The sequence below is a fragment of the Myxocyprinus asiaticus genome, chromosome 35 (genome assembly GCF_019703515.2).
Source record: "Myxocyprinus asiaticus isolate MX2 ecotype Aquarium Trade chromosome 35, UBuf_Myxa_2, whole genome shotgun sequence".
Taxonomy (NCBI): Eukaryota; Metazoa; Chordata; class Actinopteri; order Cypriniformes; family Catostomidae; genus Myxocyprinus; species Myxocyprinus asiaticus.
The window spans coordinates 9185177-9202919 of NC_059378.1; the positions used below are offsets into that span (position 1 = coordinate 9185177).

A 17743-nucleotide genomic window follows, 5' to 3' on the forward strand; every position below is an offset into this window, starting at 1 on the left:
ATTAATGCAACTCTTGACAGAAATAAATGTTGTGACGTTGCATAAGGTTGTCAAAACAATGCCACAATGAATGCGTGCTGTAATCAAAGCTAAAGGCGGTACAACGAAATATTAGAGTATGCAACTTTTTTTTGGTCCAGACAGTATAGAAAGATGCACACAAGATACTGGCTATATACCATTTTGCACACACATCCCTGTTGACTGTTAATGGTTTTTGCTCATACATTCGCACGTTCAGTTAACACTGCTTATCATTCGTGCACATTCAATGCGCCTTTGGACATTTAGACAACTTGCATACTACTGCTGTACTGGATGTGATGTATTTATTGAATTCTTAGAACATAATTCTTTACTTCTAAATTTAAACTTTTTTTTTTTTTTTACATAGAATGTTTTCTTCTGATGCACAGTCATTGGGGCGTCTGGTAGACAAAACATTTCACTGCCTTTGTTCCTCGTTTAATATTGTGAATGGTGCACATAAAACATTAACTTTACTGGTGTGGTTTATTCTGCTTATTTTGACATGTATTCATTCTCTCCTTGTTTTTTTTTTTTCTTGTTTTTTTTTTCTTTCTTTTCCAAAGCTGAACCGGTTAGGCCCATTGACCCTGCAGCATGGATTTCCCACACTACTGCACTAACTGGATCTTACCCACAAAATGGTACAGTCTTCCTTCTGTCAGGTGACAGCATCTTCTTTGTTGCAAGGCATTTCCCTTACCATCCTGTTGTGCTTGTGCTCTTCACAGGGTTTGATGATCTCCCTCTTTCAGTGGGAAAGACAGACATGGCCACTATTGTAAAGATGATGCAGCTCCCAGACTCAGGACTAGAAATAAGAGACAGAATGTGGCTGAAGATTACCATTGCTAATGCTGTTATAGGTGAGATGTTTTTATGTCCGCATCTTAGACCGGAACTATTCTTTTAGAATGTTTAAAACATGTTTGTGTGTTGTGTGTGTCTCAGGAGGTGATGTAGTTGACTGGCTGTACTCGCGGGTCGAAGGATTCAAAGACCGGCGGGATGCCAGGAAATATGCTAGCAGTCTTCTGAAGCACAACTATCTCAGACACACCGTGAACAAGATTACCTTCTCTGAACAGTGCTACTACACATTTGGAGATCTCTGCCAAAGTACAAACATATTGCAACTTTTCCTTTCTCAGCATACACATCCATGTAGTTATCCATTTAGGCTAAACAGAATGTTTGCTTATATCCTAATTATTTTAGTTTGCTATGTGCATTTAATTTACTACACTCATATTGTTAAGGTACACCCTTCTTTTCCAGTTCCATCTGTTAATTATTTCAGTCTCTCCTTTCAGATATGGCTACTCTAAACTTGAATGAGGGTTCACGCGGTGGTGGTTCAGAGCAGGATACATTGGCCCTTCTTCCCCCGCCTTCCGCTAACCCTTGGCCTATGGGTGGCCAGCCCTTTCCTTACCCACCCTTCTCCACAGCACTTTCTGGATTCCCTCCAGTATATTCCGACCCCTGCCACAGCTTCCACAGTGGCAGTGCAGGAATCCAGCACAGTGAGGGTGAGTGGGAAAATGATATTCACAACTTATTCTGGGTTCAGTACAAGTTAAGCTCAATTGACAGCATTTGTGGCATAGTGTTGATTACCACAAAAAATTATTCTGACTCCTCCATCTTTTTCTTTAAAAAAAGGTAAAAATTTAGGTTAGAGTGAGGCACTTACAATGGAAGTAAATGGGGCCAATTTTTCTTGGGTTTAAATGCAGAAATATGAAGCTTATAATTTTATAAAAGCACTTACATTTAATTATTCTGTTAAAACTCATGTACTGTATTATTTGAGCCGAAAAGTTATTAAATCATTTTTACAGTTGTTTTAGGGTTTGTTGTCATTACATCATCATGGCAATGAATTGGCTATAACTTTACACAGAAAAGGTTAGTAAGTGATTTTATCACTCTAAAATCATGTTAATGCTTATTATTAATGTCTTGTTGTTGTACTTTTAAAATAGTGAGTGTTTTAACATTTACGGATTGGACCCATTCACTTCCATTGTAAGTGACTCACTGACCACATTTACATGCACTTAAGTAAGCAGGTTATTCCAGTGTTTTTGCAGAAAGCAGCATTCTGAAACGTCATGTAAACGAGAATGCTGATTTCCTTACGCCGTTTAAGGGATTAAGAGAAAGCGGTTTAATGCACCTAGGTTTTCCATGGAGAAAGCTGCTTATGTGGCCATGAAAAACATAAGCGTCATTCTAACATGTTTTTGATGAGTGCACATTTTCATGGAACAGACTGAAACAAACTTCATAGGATGGAGCCCAAGAAAACATTTCTGGGAGTACAGTGGGAAAAGCACATACAGTTGAAGTCAGAAGTTTACATACACTTAGATTGAAGAAATTAAAACTAATTTTTTAACCATCCACAGATTTCATATTGGCAAACTATAGTTTTGGCAAGTCGTTTAGGACATCTACTTTGTGCATGACATGAGTAATTTTTCCAACAATTGTTTACAGACAGATTTTTTCACTTTTAATTGACTATATCACAATTCCAGTGGGTCAAAAGTTTACATACACTAAGTTAACTGTGCCTTTAAGCATCTTGAAAAATTCCAGAAAATGATTGCCTTTAGGCAATTAGCCAGTTAGCTTCTGATAGGCTAATTGGAGTCAATTGGAGGTGTACCTGTGGATGTATTTTAAGGCCTACTTTCAAACAGTGCCTCTTTGCTTGGCATCATGGGAAAATCAAAAGAAATCAGCCAATACCTCAGAAAACAAATTGTGGACCTCCACAAGTCTAGTTCATCCTTTGGAGCAATTTCCAAACACCTGAAGGTACCACATTCATCTGTACAAACAATATTCACAAGTATAAACACAACGGGACTACGCAGCCATCATACCACTCAGGATGGAGACGCATTCTGTCTCCTAGAGATGAATGTAGTTTGGTGCAAAAAGTGCAAATGAAGATGCTGGAGGAAACAGGTAGACAAGTATCTATATCCACAGTAAAACGAATCCTATATCGACATAACCTGAAAGGATGCTCAGCATGGAAGAAGCCACTGCTCCAAAACCACCATAAAATAGCCAGACTACAGTTTGCAAGTGCACATGGGGACAAAGATCTTACATTTTGGAGAAATGTCCTCTGGTCTGATGAAACAAAAATTGAACTGTTTGGCCATAATGACCATCGTTATGTTTGAAGAAAAAAGGGTGAGGCTTGCAAGCCGAAGAACACCATCCCAACCGTGAAGCATGGGGGTGGCAGCATCATGTTGTGGGAGTGCTTTGCTGCAGGAGGGACTGGTGCACTTCACAAAATACATGGCATTATGAGGAAGGAAAATTATGTGGATATATTGAAACAACATCTCAAGACATCAGCCAGAAAGTTAAAGCTCAGTCGCAAATTAGTCTTCCGTATGGACAATGACCCCCAAGCCCTGACCTCAATCCGATGAACTGAAAAAGCGTGTGTGAGCAAGGAGGCCTACAAACCTGACTCAGTTACACCAGTTCTGTCTGGAGGAATGGGCCAAAATTCCAGCAACTTATTGTGAGAAGCTTGTGGAAAGCTACCCAAAATGTTTGACCCAAGTTAAACAATTTAAAGGCAATGCTACCAAATACTAACAAAGTGTATGTCAACTTCTGACCCACTGGGAATATGATGAAAGAAATAAAAGCTGAAATAAATCATTCTCTCTACTATTATTCTGACATTTCAGATTCTTAAAATATAGTAGTGATCCTAACTGGCCTAAGACAGGAAATGTTTTCTACGATTAAATGTCAAAAAAACTGAGTTTAAATGCATTTGGCTAAGGTGTATGTAAACTTCTGACTTCAACTGTAAAGTATACCCATTTATAAACACCGCTGTAAAATATCGGAGGTCCCTCACTTTTGAGTATATGCGCTGGTACATTAAGGGAATCCCGGAATTTTACGTAAAGCGAAACCCCACTATTGTAGCACAATTCCACTGCAGGTCATGATAAAAAGGTAAGGAAACAAACACAGCAAAAACTCTGGAATATCTGGAAATCAAGAGAAGCAACAGAGTATAAAATAGTGAAGTTATCCTCAGATACCATGTTTGGTATTTACACAACTGTCACTGGGAAATTACGTTGCTGTGGAGAAAGCTGCTTACTGACCAAGCCGCATATATACAGGAGTAAAGAGTACGCCGCTTATAGAGTGTATGTAAACCAGAACGCTGCATTCTCACAATAACTTCCTTTCTGGTGTCCATGTAAACATAGTCAATGAAACCCAAATTTTTGCTTTTTTAATGAAAAGGAGGGGCAAGTCAAAATAAATTTTTGTGGTACTAAATATTAAGCCACAAATGCTGTCAGTTGAGCTTAACTTGAACCCCGAATATTCCTTTAAGACATTCAAATTAACAGGCTCAGAAAAAGAGCTTTTGAAATACATTCTCAGCTTAAAATAGTTTTTATTTATTAAGTTGAAAGATATACTTTATGAAATGGCTAATGCCACTCAGTGAATAAAATGCATGATTTAAAACATTCATGTATCCTGCTATCTCTGCACAAGAATGTTATTTTATCGAATAATTGTCCACAAAATATGTGCAATAAGGGGGTTTCTGTTGGTTATAAGTGTGTAATAAGTGAATAAACCTTTCAGGCTTTTCTCAGTTCTTTGTTTTTATCATTTCTGGCCACATTTAATTCATTCACATGTGACATCAGTTCATTTCACGATTTTAACTGCATTGCTAGTATTTTTTTCTATTGCTTTCAGCTTTGAACTCTGATTCATTGCACTCCATCTTCATCCCTGCTTAACAATATTGCATTACCTGTTGATCATGTCATGCATTTTTCTGGAAATAACTAGCTCAGGTGTCAGGAAAGCAATGCAGCAGTCTGTTTTTCAATGTCATCTTGAAAGGCTGACATCTTGAGTGAAGGTTTGGATGCGTTGTTGTGTGGAATGTTTGCTGAAGTACATGGAAAGGCCCAAAAAGCAGTTAAACAAAGTAAAATGCATAAATATGGATCAATAAATATGGATTTCATACAGTAATTTCAGTGTATGTTTATTACTTATCACTATATTTCAGTAAGTTACTTTGAGGGGGGCCTGGGTAGCTCAGCAAGTAAAGACGCTGACTACCACACCTGCAGTCGCAAGTTCGAATCCAGGGCGTGCTGAGTGACTCCAGTCAGGCTTCCTAAGCAACCAATTGGCCCGGTTGCTAGGTTGAGTAGAGTCACGTTGGGTTAACCTCCTCGTGGTAGCTATAATGTGGTTCTTGCTCTCGGTGGGGCCTGTGGTGAGTTGTCCGTGCATGCCGTGGAGAATAGTGCGAGCCTCCACACGCGTTACATCTCCACGGTAATGCGCTCAACAAGCCACGTGACAAGATGCGTGGATTGATGGTCTCAGGCGCGGAGGCAACTGAGATTCATCCCCCACCACCCGGATTGAGGAGAGTCACTATGCCACCATGAGGACCTAGAGTGCATTGGGAATTGGGCATGCCAAAATTGGGGAGAAAAGAGGAGAACCCACCCCCCAAAAAAATACATAAAAAAATACATTACTTTGAACATATCACCAAAACTTGTAAATAAATATCTTATATGACCACATTATTTTTACATATACATATCCACTACTATATCAAACAAGTAGTTGTTAAGAAATTGGAACAGCAGTGGGGCATGCAGGCTGTGAGGATAAATTGTGCCTTGTAAGGCTTCTGGTTGTAAGACAGACAGACAGACACAGGCTTGTGTAACTGTGTTGTTTCCTGTCATTTCTGCTGGGCAATAGCAGACTGATGGAGGAGGTAGACACAACTCTGGGGTGTCCGGTAAGGTAGCCTCCCTTCGTCTCTCCCTCTTTCTCTCTCTCTCTTCCTTTCTCTCTCTCTTACGGCCATGCCCCCCTTCATGGCTTGGGTATGTCTGTTGCTCTGGATTTGTCCTGCTGCCTCACCTCTTGTCTATTTCTCAGCATGTTTTGGTCTTGTGTTGTGGAATAAGTGGTTTGAAGCACAGACACACATAAATGCATACACATTGGACTGGGAATGCACACAACAATATCGATTTAGATTCCATATGTGTATGTATAACGCTTTGCCATTCCTTGTGAAAACAAAAAACTGGAACGTTAAATGATCTGGCTTTTGTTTGAAGTGGCATTGTTTATAAATTGAGGATAGAGCACCTCATCTTCTCATTTGCATTATTGCCATTTTTGCTGCAGGGCCATATCATTCAGTTGCAGATCTGATACATGTATTTCATCAGCTCTTTAATTGGTGTCATTTTTCATCATGCTTTTATCATGCTCTTTAAAACATGGATCGTGGCATGAAGGAATCAAGTAATCTTAAAAAGATGTATAATATTGTGTCATTATAGAGAACTGATACTAACCCAAGGAGACGGAATATTAGGGTTTCATTAACTGCAACCTCATTAACTGTTAGTTTCATTGTTGAAAGTGCTGATTTGCTCTAGGGGTTTGTGAGAGGCTGAGGATAATTATTACATTTAGGTTCTATTGTCATACCAAGTGCATCAATGAATGTGAATTTTGTTTATTTTCCACCTTGTGCAGCTAGCTTTAGAAAATAGAGCACTAAAGTCGGGTTCCGGAAGTAAAAATCCCATTCATTTTCTCCATATACTCATTTACTTTTAACGGCAACTTATATATTTTTAAAGACATACCTACTGTGAGCTTCGAAGTTGTTGATTAATGCTATAGGCTTCTGTTGAAGCCATCAGTCCCTGCAGTCCCAGCATGAAGAATGAGGAGACAGAGTGTATTTCTGGATTCCCGTGTGCATTTGTGGATCTGTTGCATGCATGTGTGGGAGGTTATGATATTGTTTTTAATCCATAGTCTTGTCAACTATAAACGTAATCTCTTTTCCGGCTAGACTTCATTATCATTATCAGACAGCATTTACATTATATCCGATTTAGCCTGGATCATTTCATGTACATACACGCACCTTTATCCATGTAAATGTTTCTGTTATCGGATCTATTTATGGAACAGTTTCTGTTCAGATTTTCGGCCGAAATTTTGGTGCATCCCAAAAACATTGCCCTAACCAGACGCGATGATGCCGTGAGACGTGATAAAAGGTATCTTTTCCATGTTAATCAGAGTTTTTATCCTAAACAGTTGTGACGTGACGAGCAAAAGTGTATTCTATCTTTGACTTGGTTTCTATTTCTGCAATGTCGTGCTGGACATCCCTGTCCACAAATAAACTCATTGGTCTAAAATCCTTCTCTTGACAGTATATTAAAGCCGGCATCTCGCTAGTTGGCTCAGAAGAACTTGATTTTGGCTGAGGGTGTGACTCCTACCGACTGTTGTGCTTGAGGTCTTTTTCTCTTCTGTCAGAGGTCTGTAACACGCACACCAATTTAGAATGGTGGGGAGATGACAGACATAGAGGCTCCCTCTGACTTTCTCTCCGCTTCCCTCTCATGTGGAGATTGGCAAAATAACAACAGAAGTGCCGTGTGAAGATATATAATGGTACAAGACTGAATTACAGGGATGCAGACTGCTCACTTTGAACTAATCACCTTTTCTGAAGCTATTTTTCCCAAATTGTTTGGTAAAATGTTCTACATTTTCCTTATTGAAATCACTTGAAAGAGTTTTAAACACTTAAAGCTTTCAATACAACAAACAAATCAACTAAAAATGTACATCTGGAACACCTGCTATGACTCGCACCTTTTTCACCTCTCATGAGTTTGCCCTGTGTATGTGTGTGATTGAATATTTATCCCTTCTGTGCTTGCCGTAGAAAGCTTATGCCCAAACGCAGCTTTAGTGAGAAAATAAGTTCCATTCCATAAACAAACTGTTCCTTCTGACTGTTCTGATTTTTTGTTTTATTGTAATTTCTCATCCGCATTGTTTCATCTTCAAACAAATTCCTGGTGTAGAACTACACTACCCATGATCCAGCAGAGGAATATCCCCCAATCAGAGAATGGGATTGTAGTTAATTGCCTCATGAAAAACGTTACCCAGTCTTGTACCTTCCTCTTTTTGTCAGATTTTCAAAATAGTTTTTGCTTCAAATCAAAGTTTATGTTTTGATTCACCTCGCAGCTGGTTAGTTTAGTTCATGGCTTAGAACTCTTTTATGAAGGATTTTATGAAATCCCTATGGAAAAAATGAATGGTGAAAAACACTTCCGGAACCAAGATGGCTGAAAAATGGGTGTAACTACATTAGTTTATTTCACGGTTTGTTCTCAATATATATGGATGTAAAAGCTCTTGTTATTTCTTTTGCAGGAAGTCAAAGCAGTAGTTCCAACCCAAGTGTTGGGAGGAGCCAGCGGCCCCTGCCAAGGGACAAGGACCGGAAGTCAGCGGGCAGCGGCGACAGCAAATCGGATTCAGGCAATCGTGCAGGTGGAAGGCGGGGTGAACATTCAGCCAGCCAGTTGAGTCACCGTAGCCATGCTGTGTCATCTCACAGCCACGCCCACTCTGGACATAGCCACACCCATTCCCGGGTTCCCTCCCAACATAGCCGTGCATCCTTTTCATACAGTTCCAAGTACGGCCACAACTCTTGTGCACTAAGCGAACGGAGTCATGCTTCCTCTTACGGACCCCCAGGCTTGCCTCCTCCCTACAGCCTGGCCAGATTGACTCCTAAAGGGGCAATCAGCAGCACCCCCCCAGGGGCCCCACCAGTAAGGGAGCTAGGGGCCATACCTCCTGAACTCACTGCCAGTCACCAGTCCTTCCAGCATGCAATGGGCAACCCTTGTGAGTTCTTTGTGGATATAATGTGATCATCTGGTGAGATCAGAACAGTACACTGAAACGCATTCTGTAACCTCTCACAGCCCCTCTGTTGCCTTGATGTGTATTTAAAGATGCAGCCGGTGCCATAAAGAATACATGGTAAGCTTTCACCAACTAGTCATGTGTTGAGCAGAGGGCAAATTCCTATATAAATCAGGAAGTTCGACAACAAAAAGGGAAACAAATGTTTTACACTAAACAGTTCTTTTGAAGTGAACTCTGTGTGGAGTTTACTACGATAAAATTGCTATTTTATAAGAGAAGTCAGACCATTTTGCGACAGGTAGGTGTCAGTTTACGGCTCTCCCCATTCGTTTGTATGGTATCCGCAAACAGTGACTTACTGTCGTAACACTCTGAACGCGGTTGATTGGCTTGGAAGACTCACGTGATCCAGTCTCTCTCAACCTTTACACTCTCTCCTATGGTTAAGCTGTGAAGGTTAGTATCTCGGTATATAAAGGAATCTCCAACAATACCATTGCTGTTGCACACATTCAAAAAGTAAAGACAATCAGATGATGCCTTGTGCTGGTCAGGAGCTGTTAGTCATTCCAGGCTGCTGAACACTAGGAAATCACAGTCCAAAAAGTATTTTCATGTTGTATTTGTTCCTTTTAAGATCTCTATTTAAAACCAATCTTTATATTGTAGTTCCATTTTATGATGCTCTTGACATGATTAATGCTTAAATCTCTTGTGCACTACAAAGCTGTCTGGGATGGTGACAAATATAGGAGGAATTGATCATTTTGGACATGTTTCCAATTATTAATATGTTTGAAATATGGTAGAGTGGCTCCCTTGGCTATGATGCACTAGCTAGATTTTTTTCAAGTTATAAAAAAAACAACAAAAAAAAACAAAGCTCCAAAGCTTCTGGATATCAGAGTAAGTCCAAGAACAAGCACTTATGTGTGTATGTGCAAAACAAATTGACACAAATCTAAAATTATTTGTATATTCATAAGATGTTCTGAAATATTGTCTGTAAGTCCTATGGAGTCTCTTGCCCCTGGGATAATGTGTCAGTTGTATGATGTGATATCTGGTACTGGTAACATGTTAATCAGAAATTAAGTTGCTGATGAAGTTTAAAGGAACTAAATGAAGGAAGATTAGTAAGGATAATGACTGTGTGCGCTACTGTATGTGTAGTATGTAACACATTAAAAACTCAGCTCAAGAAAAAGGCACTTTTATTGTGAAACCGTGTGGATCATTATCAGATGCATTGTCTATTTTTCTCTCTTTGGAAGATTTGGGGGAAATCGTTGTACATTGTTGATTTTAATTGTATATATGAAAATATATAATTGTATAAAAGATATGTACAAAGCTTCTGCTCATGCCTTTTTGTAGTTATGTATAATATAAATTACACTTAGCACTTTTGAGTTTGTGGGTTTTCTGTTAAAGGTAGTTTTTTTTTGGTTTGTCCATCTGTCAGTAAAACTTACCAAAATAAAGTTGTCTGCTCAGTTTCATTTGTAGGCTAGTACCAACATAACTTAATATTTGTTTCATCTGAAAAATCCAATAAAAAAAATATTTGGTTTGGATGTTTATTGATATTACATAAAAATATAGCCTAATAAAACAATAGTTTTACAATAACAGCTACATCAGAAGCTGTAAACTGCAATTGTGGAAGACAAGCAAGGCATACTAGACAAAATCATAATTAATTTCTTATGTAAGATCCATCTTAATGGACAGGTGAATTTAACCCTTTAAGCTCTGAGGGTGTTTCTGCATACCCAAAATTACATTCTTATAACTTGACCAAAAAATTCAAACAAGGGTGGACAAAAGTTTGGTATCATTTTAAAGAAAACTTTTCACAATTTTTTTTTTATTGTGATATAGGTTATGATACATTCTGAGACACCCTAAGAAACTGCTGAAAAATCACAAAAAAGCTTGAGCCAAAAATGATTTTACTTGAACGTTTTTACATTATATCTCAGGGTGTAAACAAGGTACCACCAAAAAAAACAAAAACTGCTTTTGTTTTGTTCCCAATCATGTCACCTTTAACTTAGTAAAGTTTTGTGTTGATACGACAAAGCAAAAGTTATAGCATTACAAATATACTTTATCCTAGTGTCCAAAAGCCTCTCCAAAGAAATAAAATCATGATAGTACGTACTAATTACACATGCAAATACAATGACTAATGGTATGCTTTCTCTCCAAAGCATGTAGGCATGAGTAACAAGATTCATTCAGTTCCATTCTGTGTCACTGAGTCTGTCACATATTTGGCACCATCTGGTGGCCATATGTAATTAGAGCGAACGATCCTCTCTGCCCATATTTGGATGACTCCACCTCTGGTTGAAACGATCTAAATCCTAATATGATTGGTTTAACGTTCCATGATGCTGGGCAACATATTACATAATTTCCGATTAAGTCATCTGATCCAGGAAAGCTAACGTGTTTTTAGCCAGATAGCACATTATGTGCTAAATGCACAATGTGCTTATTGTGGATTATCTAATGATCTATGCATCCGATTACATCACGTGTGGGCTCGTTTTGAAGATAATCACCTCCTCTAAATAATAATATGTGATATTTTATGTTCTGTTTATTTTCTCTAAAGTTATAAGCAAAAACACGGCATATAAGCAACACATGTAACGTACGTCATAGACACATTCTTCTGCAAACTATTTACGGTTTCTCTCCTGATGTTATGTGCATGATTTATAAACTATCCATAAACTGCACCTCTTTGAACAAAGCATAACTGATTACTGAAATTACAAATGCTGGTCACAGTTGGAGACAATATGATGCAATGTGTATCATAAAATGTTTCATGGTATATTGTGATGTGCTCACAAAAAAAACAGTGCATGTTTACGTTAAGACGTGTCTACAGAAACACACTGTGAGAGATTTAGTTCCACAGACTAAACAGAGAGTAACTATGTAACTGGAATAACAAACAATCCATAACGCTCTCAGAAAATTCAAAAACAGTTATAGAAATTTACAAAATACATATCCTCAGCAATTCCTGTGAATGGTGAAATAAAACTGTGCGTGTTTTTTGAGCGAACAAGAAGTTCTAAGAAGTCCTGGTATGGCTGTCAAATCAAGCTGTACAAAACAATCATTCACACCGCAGCAGGGCTTCATACTCTTTGCCGTTGAAGACAATTCAATGCTGGGTCCATTTGATGCTCTTAAGATCAATGCCCTCCTGAACCATCTCCCATAAAGGACTAAAAGAATGTAAGACAATGACACAAATGTTCAATGTCATAGCATTTCACATTTTTCCACCAAGAGGCAGACGATTTATTCAAAACAAGTGTGAAATGACTCACCTCATCTCTCTTAGCCGTTTGACCTGCTGAATGCACTTCTCCGCTGTGTAGTCTACTTCCTCCTCTGTAGTAAATCTTCCGATTCCAAACCTGAGAAAAACATCAGCCACTGCATCATTTGAATGGTTTAACTTGCCATTAGATGGATTCATTTTGTGTGGCCATGGTTTAAACAGGAAATTTCTGCATTGAGACTTGATAAAATCTGAACATGAGGTCTCTATTACACAACACAGGACTGCAGAGAGGTAACGTGATGAGCACGGCCTGGGAAAAGATAGACTGACATTCTATAACAACAAACCTAATAGAAGAGTGTGCCAAGTCCTCATCTGTTCCCATTGCCCTGAGTACATATGAGGGCTCCAAGGAAGCAGAAGTGCAGGCACTGCAATAAGAATAAACTCAAGTCAGTGCATCTAGGAAGTCTTTATATAAGGTTCTATTTACTTTCAATTTCTAACTGACCTTCCCGATGAAAGCGCAACATCTTTTAGGGCCATCAACAGACTCTCCCCCTCAACGTAGGCAAATGATAAATTAATGCAACCTAAAAAAATACAAATAAAAAACATGTCACGTAACAATTGGAAGTCAACTTAAGCTTCAAGGCTGCTGCACCACGTGGCGTACGCAAGTACGTGCCCAGTGTAAAGACTAGAAAGTAACCTGAGGACACAGTTTGTGTAAAACAGCCCTAACAAAAGTGTAGCTCCGATCCAGGTGCAAACAACGTCAGAAGAAAAACGGTTGACACTAGATGATGTCACCTAGAGGGTTACTTTTGTGTGCTCGAATGCAAGAGATAAAAGTCTCCTCGGGTCTGCGGTTCATCTTAAAGAAATAATCCACCTATAATGAAAATTCTCTCATAATTTACTCACCCTCATGCCATCCTAGATGTGTATAACATTCTTCTGCAGATAACAAAGATTTTCAGAAAAATATCTCTGCTCCGTAGGTCCATACAATGCAAGTAAAGAGTGGCCAAAACTTTGAAGCTCCAAAAAACACATAAATGTAGCATGTAAGTAATTCATATGACTCCAGTTGTTTAATCCATGTCTTCTGAAGCGATCTAATCAATTTTGGGTGAGAACAGACCAAAATTTAAAACTCCTTTTTAACTGTAGATCTTGCCATTGCAGTCTCTAGGCACAATCATGATTTAAAGCTCGATTACACTTTCTAGTTCAGTGCACTAGATGGCCCTAGGAAATGTAATCGAGCTTGAAATCATAATCGCCAAGGAGACTGCTGATGTCAAGATTTATTGTGAAAACAGAGTAATATTTTGGTCTGTTATCACCCAAAACCAATTGGATTACTTCAGAAGACATGGATTAAGCCACTGGAGTCGTATGGATTACTTTTAAGATACCTTAATGTGCTTTTTGGAGCTTCAGAGTTTTTGTCACCATTCACTTGCACTGTATGGACCTACAGAGCTCAGATATTCTTTTAAAAATTTTCATTTTTGGGTGAACTATCCCTTCAAGAGTTCTCATCTAGAAAGTTCCTAAGGGTAAAGTACCAGGACTGTATGTGGAAAAGGGGCCAATTAGAACCAGTCCTCGGTTTCCAACCCTAATCTGAAGCGACATATATACCACGAAAAGGTGCATTTACACAGACTGTTTTATGCTGCACAAAGGTGAAAATATACACAGAAATTAGAACTGCACAATTAAATATTATGAAATTCATGTTTTAAACATAAAATTATGACTATATAATTTCATATTTACATTTATAATTTATTATATTCAGACATTTTATAATTTATAAATTCTAAAATGAACAACAAAGTTTAAGGCTGCTCTGAAGCTGCATTTCGTTTACACAGAAACCAAAGCAGCTTCAGAACCACTTTTGATTCTAGGGGCTGAGGTGGATCAGAGCAGGCGTTCTTTAGTCTGGCTTTTGTGCTGCATTACATCTTCACACCTAAATTTTGAGCAGGCACAGAGCCCACCCAGAGCAACCTTAACTTTAAATCAGTGTAAAGATGCCTTTAGACTAGATTTGATCTCTGTAAAGCTGCATCTCACCTGGGTACCTCTGCTCTGGGTCTCCATTCAACATAACATCAGCCATCTCAGACATGATCTTCTGAATGAGGCGATTCGCAAGCATCGCCACATGCTTGTGATCATACTAAAAATAGGGGGAGGGACAAAAACAGGAACCGAAACAAAACTTGCCTTAACCGATTTTGAACTTTCCTGCATACAAATTTACAATGACAGCAAGACTAGCCGTGAAAATGCATTTTTACTCAAACAGTTCACTTTTTACAGCTCTACCTCCATCTCTTGCTGGGCGATCTCACAGGCAGCTCCGAGGCCCACTGCTAGAGGTGTGGGCACAGTACCTGAACGTAGGCCCCTTTCCTGACCACCTCCATTCTGCAAAGGCTCAATACGAACTCTGGGCCTTCTCCTGACATACAAAGCCCCAACTCCTGATAAAACGGCAACAACTTTATGGTATTTTCACATCACATAATATAACCATTGTCTAACAAAATTTTGCTATAATATATAAACCTTTGGGCCCGTAGATCTTATGGGCACTTATGGACATCAGATCCACTTTCCAGTCACTGACATCAATGGGAATCTTTCCAGCAGCCTGGGCAGCATCGGTGTGGAAGAACACATTCTTGGATCTACACAGATGACCTGAAAAAATTAAGAAGAGCATAGGCATGAATGCAATCAAGGGATGAATGCAATCAAGAGAGACAATTATAAGTTTAGAGAATGATGTTGATAATGAACATTACCTATGTCTTTGATTGGTTGTTTGACACCAATCTCATTGTTGACAGTCATGACTGACACCAAGCTTGTATCAGGACGGATTGTTTCCTCTAATTGCTGAGAAAGTGAATTATAAAACAAAATTCTCAATACAATAACATCATTATGTAATGGAAAAAAAAACAACCAATGACGCTCAAAAGTAATAAAGAATTAAGCAATAAAGCTGCTCTGTAAGGGTACATTCTGACAGGATAAAAATGCATTACATATTTTTAAACCCCCCCACTGATCTCTCTCACGCTCTTTTTTAAGACAGCTTACCTTTAAGTCAATGAGCCCATTACTTTTCACAGGTAAATAGGTTACATCAAAACCCTCTGCCTCCAGAACACGGCAAGAATCCAGCACACACTTGTGTTCGGTCTGTGTGGTGATGATGTGCTTTTTCTTAGCCTTATAAAACCGGGCAACACCCTAAACATGAATAATAACCAAAAGATTTTAAAGGAATAGTTCACCCAAAATAAAAATTCTCTCATCAGTGCAATTTAACTAAATGGCACCCTCATTCCATCCCAATTATGTATGACTTTCTTTCTTTTCCGGAACACAAACAAAGAGTTTTAGAGGAATATCTCGGCTCTGTAGGTCCATACAATGCAAATGAATGGTGGCCAGAAATTTGAAGATCCAAAAAGTACATAAAAGCAACATAAAAGTAATCCATATGACTCCAGTGGTTAAATCTGTCATCTGAAGTGATCCAATCATATTTGGGTGAGAACAGACCAAAATATAACTCCTTTTTTCACTGTGCATCTTGCCATTGCAGTCTCTAGGCACAATCATGATTTCAAGCTTGATTACACTTCCTAGCACTTGACACATGCAGAGTGCTAGATGGCACTAGGAAATGTAATCAAACTTGAAATCATGGTTGCCAAGGAGACTGCTTATGTCAAGATTTATTGTGAAAAAGGAGTTATAGTTTGCTCTGGTCTCATCCAAAACTGATCGGATGGCTTCTGAAGACATGGATTTAACAATTGGAGTCATATGGATTATTTTAATGCTGCCTTTATATGCTTTTTGGAGCTTCAAAGTTCTGGCCACCATTCACTTGCACTGTATGGACTTACAGAGCTGAGATATTCTTCTAAAAATGTGTTTGTGTTCAACAGAAGAAAGTCAGACACATCTGGGATGGCATGGAGGTGAGTAAATGATGAGAGAATTTTCATTTTTGGGTGAAATATCCCTTTAAGTTCTTCTCAATGAATGGTTACAGAATCTCACAGAACCCAAAAATATTGTGCTGTGCACTTTATTTATTTGTATATTTTAGGATATGTCATGACATTTGTGTCTAAAATCCCAGCGTCCCACTTTCTCATAATCCTAATCTTGCTTCAGAGTAATGAGATCCTTACTTTGATTGACATATTGTTGGACTCGGTCGCACCACTGGTAAACACAATCTCTCTCTGGTCAGCACCAATAAGATCTGCTACTTGCTGAAGAGGACAGAGTAAACAGAACATTTTTGGCTTTAACAAAATAGTATGCTTTGACATAAAGCGATCTCGGCATTATTTCAGTCTCATGCAGGACTCTGAAACCAAGTAAACAAGTAAAAAGTACAGTTTGATAGAGGATAAAGTCTTATACTTTTCTTGCTTTTTCCATGGCGCTCTCACTCTCCCATCCGTAAGCATGAGTCCTGGAATGTGGGTTACCGTAGTAATTCACTTGATAGGGTAGCATGGCATCCAAAACCCTAGGGTCCTGTTGAGTCAACAACATTGTTTAATGAAAACATTGACATTCAAACGTTTTAGAAATGTTCTCATGGACACATGCACTAGATTCAGGAGTGTAATTACTTCAATTTAACTAAATGGCAGGAGTATAATTATGAGAAAAACAGCAGATGGGTACCATGGGTGTGGTGGCCTGAAAATCCATATACAGAGGTCTGAGCTCATCCTTTTCCAGTTCCCTACTTTTGATCAGCTCTGTGGAGGAAGTAATATCGGTATGTTTATTTACACTCACTGCAACTTGAGAGCTATAAAGTTATGGTGACTGAGAATAGAGCCATTATATAATATATATATATATATATATATATATATATATATATATATATATATATATATATATATGTCAAAGTCAAGCTAGTGTGCTAACACCCATGTTAGCGAAGCGTCCCAGAATACACATGCTAACTTCGTTTATTACTCTCTAAACAATGAGATTTAATAGTCCTGTACCTTTCTGTCCCTGCACAGCGTTCACGGCTGTTTGAGCGTAGCTCAGTCGAGGGCTGGAGATCCCACACATGGAGCCTAGAAGTTTCCTTGCTAATGTCCTGTTCATCATGTTTGTGCAATTAAAGTGTTCGCCTCAACAGAATGTCAATAATCGCTTTTTATAAAACCTTCGCTTTAACTTTAATCCTCAACAAATGATTGAATTATTCGGGCGCCTTTAGAGGAGACAGCATGCTAACTAAAGCCAGAGAACGCAAATGTCATCAGCCTTCATAACACTTTTTAGCAATGCTTACACAAGGAGAGTGGGTGGGACGTTTCTGTTATTTAAATTCTCAATGGTTATCTGTTTGCCTTGTGGGCGGGTTTTTCAAGACGTTGACGAAATTGATTGGCTAAAGAAATAAAAGGGGCTGGTTCTTTGGTTCCAGAAGTAAGAAGCTAATAAATTTTTTCCAAAGGCGAATTGGTTTTTAAAGAT

At 38.6% G+C, this 17743-nt stretch overlaps 2 protein-coding genes across 7 annotated transcripts in view; one reads left to right on the forward strand and one right to left on the reverse strand.

Annotated features, from left to right (window-relative positions):
* LOC127426369 (segment polarity protein dishevelled homolog DVL-1-like) overlaps window positions 1–10660 on the forward strand; it is a 53923-nt gene extending 43263 nt beyond the window's left edge. For 3 of the 5 annotated variants that reach the window (XM_051673142.1, XM_051673145.1, XM_051673144.1), the window contains 4 exons: window positions 594–893; window positions 979–1146; window positions 1341–1559; window positions 8356–10660. In XM_051673142.1, coding sequence (XP_051529102.1) covers window positions 594–893; window positions 979–1146; window positions 1341–1559; window positions 8356–8864 — 1196 coding nt within the window. In that variant the 3' untranslated portion in view covers window positions 8865–10660. Of the gene's footprint in view, window positions 1–593; window positions 894–978; window positions 1147–1340; window positions 1560–5844; window positions 8306–8355 lie in introns of those variants that run through there. The other 2 variants (XM_051673143.1, XM_051673146.1) reach the window with 2 other exon arrangements.
* Window positions 10661–10800: 140 nt separating this feature from the next.
* LOC127426374 (cysteine desulfurase, mitochondrial-like) lies at window positions 10801–17575 on the reverse strand. Of its 2 annotated transcripts, XM_051673156.1 has the most exons (13): window positions 17263–17574; window positions 16928–17004; window positions 16658–16774; window positions 16420–16503; window positions 15311–15463; window positions 15010–15103; window positions 14771–14905; window positions 14528–14685; window positions 14273–14378; window positions 12690–12771; window positions 12526–12609; window positions 12222–12311; window positions 10801–12116 (listed from the first exon to the last, which is right to left on the reverse strand). In XM_051673156.1, the coding sequence occupies exons 1-13, from the start codon at window positions 17369–17371 to the stop codon at window positions 12053–12055; spliced, it is 1353 nt and encodes a 450-aa protein (XP_051529116.1). In that variant the 5' UTR covers window positions 17372–17574; the 3' UTR covers window positions 10801–12052. The 2 variants fall into 2 exon arrangements, with proteins under 2 accessions (XP_051529116.1, XP_051529117.1); XM_051673157.1 differs by lacking the exon at window positions 15311–15463 and having other exon boundaries at window positions 17263–17575.
* Between the last annotated feature and the right edge of the window lie 168 nt (window positions 17576–17743).

Bases quoted from the DNA above. Each gene is read 5' to 3' on its own strand.
- LOC127426374 (XM_051673156.1), bottom strand. From the start codon at position 17,371: ATGATGAACAGGACATTAGCAAGGAAACTTCTAGGCTCCATGTGTGGG. The intron at 17,005-17,262 runs GTACAGGACTAT...CTTCCTCCACAG, and splicing joins CGCTGTGCAGGGACAGAAAG to AGCTGATCAAAAGTAGGGAA. The intron at 14,686-14,770 runs GTTTATATATTA...CCGTTTTATCAG, and splicing joins TAAGATCTACGGGCCCAAAG to GAGTTGGGGCTTTGTATGTC.